Raw genomic sequence first — 11,463 nt, 5'->3', positions numbered from 1 at the left:
TATTCATCTATTACTGTAGTGTTGATAATTCCCTTCTCTGCCTGCAGCCATACAGTCATCTATCAGATTAATAATCCCGCTCCCCTTCTCATTCTCTGTCTCTCTTCCTCCCCCCCCCCTGTCTCCTTTCTTACTGTGCCAAGTGAGGAGGCTCAGCGTGTCAAATGGTTTTGCATGTCAACGTCCCATCATTACAACCATCATCATTAATAACCGTATCTAGATTGCTGGATGCCCTCATTAAGGTTATTCAGGTCTAAATAACCTGCAGAGGGAGAGAGAGGCTCTCTGCCTCTCAAGGCTGGTGGAGCCTGACTTGAGCTGGCCATCTATTAGTGTTAATGTAGACTGCACCATTCACTACCATTCTCCAGCCCCTAGAGCATGCAATGCTGTGCTCGCACAGGAAGGGAATCAGCTTTTTAGTCTATGTTACCGCTCACTGGAGTCAGTATCTTATTGTTGTCAGTGTTTGGGAGTTAATCTGATGAGTATGAGTTTGATATACATATATCATTGTCTTGTTAATTGTTATTCCTTGGTATAGTTATTAACAAACGAGACCGCTGCTGAGATGACTGGAAGCCTCTATGTTAGGCCATGGGTTGTATTAATGCTTCTCAAAATGAGAGATGTCCCATAAACCCTGTTGCTTCCTGTCACAGAGTAACTTCTTTTACTGATAAGGACGTTTTTTTTTCTTTCTTTTACAACGTCGTCTGCCATGGAAAGAAACAAAACCTATTAAATCCAACATTGTTTCACACTTTGAAAACAGGGAATTGTAGTTTCAAACCCAAACATATTTATACCATGGGTATGTTTTTGATTTATGAGGACAATAAGCTCTGGGGTTCATATTAGTAAATATTTTTCTACAGATCAAAACCATGACTTTTAACGATCATCTGTTTTTTGATATTAAGTGCGTTAAATCATTTGTTGAACAAAGTGTGTGCATCAGTCTACAAACGTTCTGCTTCCTTTATTGTTTTTAACTTAGTTAGAGGCTGAAATTATGAGTTGATCTTTTAGTATTATTAGTAGTAGGAGTAGTAGTGTTATTGTTATTTAAGTAATTTAAATAAAGGTATTAAATATGTTCTTGTCAAAGCTTCACAAATGTGGTGCTTATTCCTGTCATATCATGTAAATTAAATTTACGACTAAAGTACGATTATCTAAAGTTATGCTGGGCAAATGTTATTATTTTGAGACATTTTATTGAATCTTATAGTATATTTGTTGAATATCTAGAATAACGTTAGTGTGTATCTATTTAATAATGTTTCTGAGCTGAGTTTTTGTTACGTGAACTCCTGAATCAGTTATTCCCCTCTCTGCATGCAAGAGTAGCAACAGGAGAGCATTTGGTTGCCTATATGATAAACCGATTATTTTAGAAAAAATGATTTTCAGCCCTAAACCCCGTGCAAAGTTCCAATTGAAGCTCTGCCTTGGGAAACTAGCTAAATATGTGATAGAGCTCATTTGTTTCACCGCAGTGATACCAATGTTTCAAAAATTAATGCCTCTCTGATTTATTCATGTTTCTATGCTAAATGCAGCGCTGTAAAGAAAGAAATACCATGTTGCCCTACTTTTGATTGCATGTTTCCATATTTCTTCATATGTCCTTGAACCATTAATTACAGAAATCGGCTTCCACCTGCTCTGGGTGTAGGATTTGATTTCTGACAAAATGTCTGCTTGTGGATTATGTGGGATTTGATATGAGCAGTGACACAGAAGTTCTAATGCTTCTCAAAGATTTCTTTGACAATCCCTCCAATGATAAGCTACTGTAGATGTCTACCTATTATTTGTTCTATTCATTCTCTTTCGGTGGAAACACGAAGCACAGTCTGTGTTCTATCTTTAATATCTGCTCTCTCTCTCTCTCTCTCTCTTGTTCTTTCACAGTAACTCCTGGGTTCTTCTCACTTCACAAAAAGCCTCATTCAAATCCCCAGACAACACGAGAAAAATGGAATAACATCTGTTTATCTGCATATTTCTATGTTCAAAAAACAAGAGGAAAAAACACAGAGATCGACAGAGGACAAAAGACATCTCAGAGGATGTGGAATTAGAAAGAACAAATTGCGTCTGGAGGACCAAAGGGAAAATAAACCTTTTCTCTCAAATCCACCAGCGTGGAGTCACCTCACCTGTACCTTCGGATTAAAGAGCAGGGTCATGTCCCAGTTGCCATGCGCATCGCCACGCTGACCTGCCTTCCCGGCCCTTCCCCCTTCCTCTTTCTATTGGCCCAGCTGCTACTGCGGCTCCTCCTCCCTGGGCCGGAGTTGGTGGGAGCCGCCTCCGCCTGCCCCTCCCTCTGCACCTGCTCCAACCAGGCCAGCCGAGTCATCTGCACCAGGCAAAACCTGGAGGAGGTGCCCGAAAGCATATCAATCAACACACGATACCTCAACCTGCAGGAGAACTCGATACAGGTAAATATTGGCTTGAGGGAAGTTACTCATCGGGTCAAATCATGTCATTTCTAACTGCTGGTTGTTCCTCATATGGTTGGTGTAATGGTTCACTCTTGTTTTTTATTACAGCTATAATCACAGCATAAACCACACAAACAGAAACACATTCTCAGCACATCTGTTGACACATCTTAAGTTATTGATTTTCATCTTTTGCCATTTTTACAGTTACCGATAAAAGAGTTCACAGAGCACACACACACACACACAAAGACAGAGAGATCTACGTTACGTGTTGCTTGTGTATGCATATTTGGGCGTGTATGCATATTTGGGGGTCTTTATCAGAGGGTTCATTTGTTTTTGCAGCCAGTTGTGGAAAGACAGAAACGTAAACGGCGATAATGGTGGAAAAAGGCACTTAAGCCTCCGCTGAACTGAGGGAATATTTTATGAATTGAAAGCAAGGCATAGTTCCATGACACCATGCAGCCTTTTGTATGCATTACCAATTTATCTATAGTCCCAAGACAGCATTATGTGGCTTTACAGCTGCAAGGGAAAATCATTTAAACACAGACCATCGATACAAAGCACATGAATCTCTACATTTATAAACAGAGTGGGATGATTTTACTCTTTGCAGCAGCATTTGAAGTAATTGGACCCATCCTCATGTTGCTGACAGTGCTTTGTTCTTTTGTGATTTAACATTCATTTCCACCACATTTTATCTCCGCTAATGAAAAGCAACGCGTATCCTAAACATTGTTAGAATTGTGCAGTGCATCTCTCATCATGTCAAACTTTTCTGTTCATTGGACAGAGCAGTGTGATGTCCTCTATTCCTCAGAGAAAACGTCTTATTATTTGACGTTAACGGAGCATAAATGGGACATCGTGCCACATGATTTGGTATCTGAGGTTTTAAGACATGCTGTTCACATGAAAGACGAATCAAAGAAATAATAACAATATTCGTTGCATTTCGTTTTTAGCCTAGCAATTCCGATTCGGTTTGTTGTATCCTGCAGCCCCACTTGAAATGATTAAAAATCTAAAAATGTTTTAACACCTGAAGGCATCCTAGATTCTCTGGCTTATTTTTTCCTTCACTGAGTACCCTGAGAGTAAAGCCTTGACAGCTCCCACCCCCTCTTAACATATCCACCCCTCCCTCTTGCACCCCCTCTTTGCCTATCACCCCCCCCCCCCCGCTCCTGCTCTACATACAGAAGAGGCAGTGGCCTGACTCCAGGAGTCTCGGTGTGTCTCACAGAGGGCTTTGGCCACACATATCTCAAACAATCACAGATTTAAGGGGCTTTTAGTCACGCTCACTTGCTGTGTATCTTTGCCTTCTCGCCAACTGAGCTCCAGTTGGGCTGCACCAATGCTAGTGTGTGCTGTCCAGGGCCTGCGTTTCTCAGAATCATGTCCGCTGGCAGAAACATATCTTTATTGGTTGTTCATTTGTAAAGTCGATCCAAAAATGTGTCATGCAGAATGTTTTAAGAGTGCATTAATTTATTTATGGTTTTGTCTACCGTGTTGATTTGGAGTGACGCTTCCATGTGAATATCAGCTAATTTTCAAGGGATTATAATGTGTCAGTTAGAAAGTCCCCTGAGTCTAACTGAAACATCAGTGTGAAAAGCACTTAAGTGTCTCGAGCATGCACTGAAATGAGGTTAGGGTTAGCACTAGGACAGAGTTTGCAGTAGGTTTACCATAGTGCTCTTACACCTGCTTCTGTTTGTTGAATATAAGCATTGAACTTCGCAGAGATATCTACTGAAACAAGCACACTATCCAGCTAGCCCCATGCTGTCCTGTCTTGTAATACTACTTCTACCTCTAGAGGTGATAGTGAGTCACTGTAGTGTCTAGAACAGGGGTCCCTAATAGGTGGACCGCGGACCTAAAACCGATAGATAATTGAGAATTATTACATTTTGACGGAGCGCTTCTATTTTAACCGGCGCATCTTTTTTAACCTTTAAGGCACTTGTTCAGCGGTGCAGGAAACACGCCGACCAATGCGTTGCAAATCACATCACGTGATGCAGCTCAGCCAATCAAATATGGGTATTCTGACAAGTTACCTGACTCGAGTGAGATGTACACACACCGTGACACACGGTGGGGAGACGAGGAAAGAGAAGAAAGAGCAGGAGAATTGCGCGAGTCAGAGAAGTCATTTCACATGACGTTCTCCAAAAAGAGAAAAGTGGTCGGAGAGACCAGAGTCTGTAACCATTAATGAACAGACTCTTATCGGTGAATTCTTCCCACGGACAGTTTAAAACCAGTAGGTCTCACATCAGAGACTGTGACGATTATTAAATATGAAGCGTCACTACGAGACAAAGTATAACTCTTTTGAGCGAACGTACCCTCTCACATCTGAAATTAATTCACAGAAAATAAACCTGAGAGCCCAATATGATCAGAATCATAACACATTAATTCACTGTCCAATGATATTAACAGAGAGAATAGAGCTGAAACAAGTGGTTTAATAACCACAGATAAAGTCCATGCTCACAGATTTCTCTTGTTAGAAGATGAGGAAAATACAATATCGTGGCTTTTTTATCACTTCACCCTGAATGAACTGAATTTAAAGCTGCAGGACAATTCAGTGAAATTCATTTTTCTAAAATGAATTACTTTATTTTAAGATGCACACTTTTCAAAAGCTTTCTGTTATGTCAGTTATTCTTTAATCCTGCCATTGTTTTACTTGAAATGAGAATTTATTTATGTATTTCTATGTATTATTTATAATCCATCCAGTTAAATTTGAAAACTGAGAATAATAATTGTTAAAATATAATTGATGTGTACTTTCTTTATTTGATTTGACAGTTGTTGACTACACAGAGACGTTGTTACTACTGCTAGGCTTCTTGAATATATATATATATATATACAGCACTAAATAGCGCAAGTTAGATATTATTGTAATGTTCCGGACCTTTGCCCGAGGAGATTTTCTCAATCTGGACCTTTTGGAATTTTAGTTGAATACCCCTGGTCTAAAAGAGGTAGAGCTGCCCCGACTGCTGCCCGACTCCCACCTTGATCAGCAAACCTTCTGTTGCTGCAGTTACACAGCTTAGACCCAGTGCTCCCCCAGCCCGCTGTGACTTCAGGCACCGGGCTTTTCGCCGGCCGAATCTGAGCTGCCACAGCCGCTAACTGAAGCTTGATCCCTGGAGCCGCGTCACGCTCCTATCCGGTCCAAAGCAGCTAAGCAGCTAAGCAGTCCCCCGTTGTTGGGGAGAATGAAACAGAAACACAAGCTGTTTCCTTGACTCTGCCACTCCGGATTCATGCCAATATAACAACTATCAAAACGTAACGTTACACTGATCGTACATCCCTGGGGTAGTATGACAGTAAACACACAGATAGCTGACTTAAACTATAGGCTAATGCCACACATGAAGATTATACGATTACAGTGTTATTTTGACGGGCTCTTAGAGTTTTTATAGTTTACCCTGTTGTTCGATAGTTTTTCCATTTTTTGTTATATATAACTTATGAAAGTTAATTAAGATTAATTGTATGGACCCAGTAGTAGAGGTGAAATGCTGCCCCCTATTTCTTTGGAGCAGGTGACTCGGTTTACACGTTGCACCTTTAAATGTGTGCTGCAGAAATATACCATGGTTATACAGCAGGTTTTGGATGGAGCGAAGGAGTGATGCATATTGTTTTATCAATAAAATCCAATATGGAGGTCAGGGTGACCCTTGGAGTCAAAACAGAGGCTGGGAGACGCACATGTCTAACTGGCTGGTGTCGCTGTCAGCTGTCAGTGGGAGTCTGTCTGAAAAGCCCACCTCTCCCTGCAGACAGCAGCAGCAGTCACTGGGATGGAAAGATCAGCTGTTACCATTATGAGCAGAGAGATGAATAATTTATATTTGTATGGTTTGTTTATTTAAACATGCATTGAGTCATATTTGTGCCTGTGAATCATTCATTGACAATGTTTTGTAATATTTTGCTCATCTCTATATTTAGTAAATAATATGTTAGTATTAGAGCTTCATGTCTGTTACACATATACTCCAATAAGGTTATGAAGTAAAAAATCAACACAATAAATACAAATTGTATTTTTAGGAAATCTAAAAGAGGTATCAGTGTTTACCTGAGGGGTAAGCAGAGGGTGGGCGCTGCGCTTCTGTGGTTGTCACTGTCATTCAGGAGAGCAGTGGCCATGATCACATGCACTAACATGCAAACTAACAAAAATGGACGCCCCCCCCCCCAGCCTGGCTATGTCAATAAAGCACAGAGAAGTCCAGATTACAACACACACAGAGCGAGAGTGACTTCATTCTCTGCTCAGGTAGACATTACTCCACTACCTGACATTACCTGAAGGCCACCGTAGTTCTCCAACACACTTGTGAAAGTGCGGTAACGTGAGCCACTGAGTGCAAAACTGTGGTACACACTGTCCCTTTAAGTAATGACAGGTGAAATATTAATTCATATTTTGTATTGTATTTTGTTTGTCAATAAAACAGAAACCAGAGTCCACTTCAGATGTATATAGTTGGCTTACACGTATATGTGTAATCTACATGAATCATTCTAGATGTTGTACAGTAACTACATCATTATCTGTCCCTCCAGGTCATCAAGTCAGACACTTTCAAGCACTTGAGGCACCTTGAGATCCTCCAGCTCTCCAAGAATCAGATCCGTCAGATTGAAGTCGGAGCATTCAATGGCCTCCCCAACCTCAACACACTGGAGCTCTTCGACAACCGCCTCACACTGGTGCCATCACATGCCTTTGAGTACCTCAGCAAGCTGCGGGAGCTGTGGCTGCGCAACAACCCCATTGAGACTCTGCCAGGCTATGCCTTCCACCGGGTGCCCTCGCTACGTCGCCTGGACCTCGGTGAGCTCAAGAAGTTGGATTTCATCTCTGACGCAGCCTTTGTGGGCCTCGTTAATCTACGCTACCTGAACCTGGGAATGTGTGGGCTGAAGGACATTCCCAAACTGACAGCTCTTGTGCGTTTGGAGGAGCTGGAACTGTCAGGAAACAGACTGGAGATCATCCGACCCGGTTCCTTCCAGGGCCTGGTGTCCCTCCGCAAGCTGTGGCTAATGCACTCACAGGTGTCCGTCATTGAGCGCAACGCCTTCGATGACCTGAAAAGCCTGGAAGAGCTCAACCTGTCACATAACTCCCTGCACTCCTTGCCCCATGATCTCTTCACGCCCCTTCACCAGCTGGAGAGAGTACACCTTAATCATAACCCATGGATCTGCAACTGTGATGTGCTTTGGCTTAGTTGGTGGTTGAAAGAGACGGTGCCCAGCAACACCACCTGCTGTGCCCGCTGCCATGCTCCTCCATTCTTAAAGGGCAAGTACATTGGAGAGCTTGACCAGAGCCACTTCACCTGCTATGCGCCGGTCATTGTGGAGCCACCTACAGACCTTAATGTCACTGAGGGTATGGCTGCTGAGCTCAAGTGTCGCACAAGCACCTCCACAACATCTGTCAACTGGATCACCCCTAATGGCACACTAATGACCCACGGCTCTTACCGGGTGCGGATATCCGTCCTGCATGATGGCACACTCAACTTCACGAATGTCACTCTGCGAGATACGGGCCAGTATACCTGTATGGTCACCAATGCTGCTGGCAATACCACGGCAACTGCTGTCCTCAATGTCACCGCCGCTGACGCCAGTGTCAACTACACCTACTTCACAACAGTCACAGTGGAAACAGTGGAGACCCTAGGAGATGAAGATTCTGCATTGGTAGCCATCAATGAGACTTTCATCCGTGTTCACCCTGGGCCCACGCCCTCAGGTCACCTGTGGCCAGAAGGTGTTCCTACCACAGCCTCCTCTCTGTCAGCAGGCTGGTCCTCCTCCTCTCCTCGGGCCACCCGACCCACGTTCACTGTGCCCATCACTGAACCAGGCTTCTCGGGCCTGGATGATGTGATGAAGACCACCAAGATCATCATAGGCTGCTTTGTAGCCATTACCTTCATGGCAGCAGTGATGCTGGTGGTTTTCTACAAGCTGAGGAAGCAGCACCAGCTGCATAAACACCACGGCCCTGCTCGTGCCATCGAGATCATCAACGTGGAGGATGAGCTGGGGGCCGGGGCCAGTGGTCGGGGCAGCGGCATCTCAGGGGGCTCCACGGTGACGCAGGGCGGAAGCAGTGGAATAGGAGGGGGCCATAGCCTCAGGCTGCACCACCCAGAGATAGTCAACCTGCCGAACCTGGCCCGATCGGAGCACCTCAACCACTACTACAAAACCCATCACTTCAACAACAACATGATGGGCCTGGGCATGGGCACATGCTCTGGTGTGGGCCTCAACAACAACAACAACCCCTCGCCTTGCTCTCAGTCTCAGAACACGTCCATATCCTGTTCCCAGGTTCCAACCAGTGGAGGAATGGCCACAGGTGGCACCCTGCCCTCCTCTGTGCCCCTGCCCCAGTTGGGTCTCCACAGTTCTCTGAAAGGCCTCATGGGGAAAAGCCAGAAAGAGCCCCTGCTTTTTAAGAGCAGCTCCAAGGAAAATGTGCAAGAGACTCAAATTTGAGTAAAAGTGAGAGTGAAAGTAAGAGGTAAGAAAGAAGAGATGCTGGTAGAGAGAGTGAGACAGAAAGAGCCTGTGAGACCAGGTATAAGAGACTGATTGTAGCCTACTGTCTTCATGGACAGATTCCACAGAAGATTATATTTCACATAGACACTGCTTTATGTTGTCAATCTGTTGACTGAGATAAGCAGATACGAAGACTGAAGGAGGCAGAGTTTGATATCTGATCAGCGATAGTTCCACCAATAGCATCCGCACATAATTTTAAGCTTACTCAGACACAAACATACGATGTAAACCCACAAACATCAGAATCATTCAGTTTCCTGTGCAGCCTGCTATAGTCTTTGCCAAAGTCAAGATCAAGCCAACTCTTTTCATTTGCGTCCACAATCAAAGTGGAAAGCTATGAAATGAGCGATGAGCCTCTCTAGGTTTTCTACGGATTGCTTCGTATATTTCCAGACACATTCAGTGTATATATTTGGAGGGAGACATAATATTGTCCATTGAACATGTTGTCAGATTAGTGTTTGGCAGAGACGCTGAACAACAAACAATGGTTTGGGTGAGCTGTACGGTCCCAGGTTTCCAGGAAGCACTAAAACAAAACGGAGAAAGCTAAATTAGAGCAGTGCAGCGAATCTGTCCGGGACACACGTATCAGAATAATATTTTGCAGGGAGACAGAACAACAACTATTATTTTTTTTTCGAGCAGTTTCACTCTCACTTTCTCACCTTTTCTCCTCTTACACCTTACCGGCTGCTGTCTTCTTTGAAGGAGGAGAGAAACAGAGTGGTTATCATGGGAGAAGAAACATCCCATGGCATATAGAGGACAATGAGAGATATAAAAAGGACCGAAAGTACATATTATATATACCGTAAATATATTTTCATTCAAAGAAATAAATTATAAAGAATCTTTATCAGGCTTCTGACTGAAAACTACAACGTCTAAAGAATATGTAAAAAAAAAAAGTACACACCGCTGTTGTAGTGGCCCTCCCTAACAACTTTCCAAACTTGGAACAAGATGGCTGCTCTGTGCTGCATAAGGACACGAGTAGGACAGTGGCATCTGTTGAGAGGGAGCTAAAACAAAAACCTGGCAAAGTGTTTGAGTGAATTTCTTTTTTTTTTGTAGCCACACAAAGTGTTTCCCCTCTCCTGTCGCATTCACATGAACAGGGTCTTTGGAGGAGGGAGATCTCTACGCTCCACCGCAAAAATATGAAATGCGACTTCAGCTCTTCATCATTTGATATACAGTATAGCTATAGCATTAATAATAATGATCATAATGATAATAATGATAACAAGCTTCAGCTTTATTTGGCATAATGGTCATTTAGTGACGAACACATTAAGTGATCAACAATATGTTACAATATTTAACTGTACTTACTAAAAAGTCGAACATGCTAGTTTAGCATGCTCTCTAAAAAACACATTCGGTTTCAACTTATACAGTATCGCAATGATGATATGACACATTATTATTGTTATAATGTTATCATTATTATCATCCATATGACTATTGTTATTACTACTTGTGCCTACAAATAGCTGAGAAGTACTGTTTTTTCATTTGTAAATGACACTGAAGTAGTTTTGTGACTGATCTTGTTGGACTTTGGCTGATGAACGGCAGTGGGACGGACTCAGCGTGCCACTAAATGAACTCCACATGCATTAGCAGGAAATAACCTGGCCCTCAAAATGGCTTCCTCAGTCCAGCCCTCACTGACTCGTCTGCTCTGATGTCTCACGCAGACAGGACCTCTTATGTTATCACGCATTAAAGACAGGACATGGACCTTTGATGAAGACTGCTCCTTTGCAGGGGATTATTTCACAACTGTATCTCAGTGTTATCGTGTATGAGTGGATTTCATGGCAGCAGGGAGCTAAATGGACGACAGGCATTGCCAAGCATTTTTAAAGGTAAGCGAAGCTCGTTAGTGAAAGAGAAGGTGGCATACATTACAGTATATAGTGGTGGGTGGATTTTTTTCTAAAGAAAAAGGACAATTAAATGAAAAAAATATAGAACCTTATAGATCTCTTTTAAAAAAAAACAAAATTATTATGATAAGTGTTTTTCATTTTGGGTTTTTATCTAGTTTGAATATTTCATTTTTTTTTTAAATCAAGTGATATCTTTATTGTAATATTGTTATTGTTATTATAATTAGCTAATTACACTGGTTATAATTATGAGAGATGTTCTGTTAGCAGAGGTCACTTTGAAAATTAAAAAAACCTGGCACATAAAATGGCAGTTGAAGTCTGTGAAACATGATGGCTATTTTTCTTTTCTTCCCTTTCTGTTATAATCAACTCTAACTGTCGTGTCACTGTTTGTACCCCGTTGGCTCTGCTTCAGACGAGACGTAGCG

General features: G+C 42.6%; 1 protein-coding gene across 1 annotated transcript; it reads left to right on the top strand.

Annotated features, from left to right (window-relative positions):
* Positions 1–2,213: 2,213 nt before the first annotated feature.
* lrrc4ba (leucine rich repeat containing 4Ba) lies at positions 2,214–9,059 on the top strand (the record flags this gene model as incomplete). The annotated part of the gene is made up of 2 exons (XM_079177070.1): positions 2,214–2,459; positions 7,101–9,059. The coding sequence occupies 2 exons, from the start codon at positions 2,214–2,216 to the stop codon at positions 9,057–9,059; spliced, it is 2,205 nt and encodes a 734-aa protein (XP_079033196.1).
* Between the last annotated feature and the right edge of the window lie 2,404 nt (positions 9,060–11,463).

This window comes from Pholis gunnellus (genome assembly GCF_910591455.1).
Source record: "Pholis gunnellus genome assembly, chromosome: 17".
Lineage (NCBI taxonomy): Eukaryota > Metazoa > Chordata > Actinopteri > Perciformes > Pholidae > Pholis > Pholis gunnellus.
The sequence above is the reverse complement of the archived record's forward strand: the minus strand, read 5'-3'. Positions and strand labels throughout refer to the sequence as shown.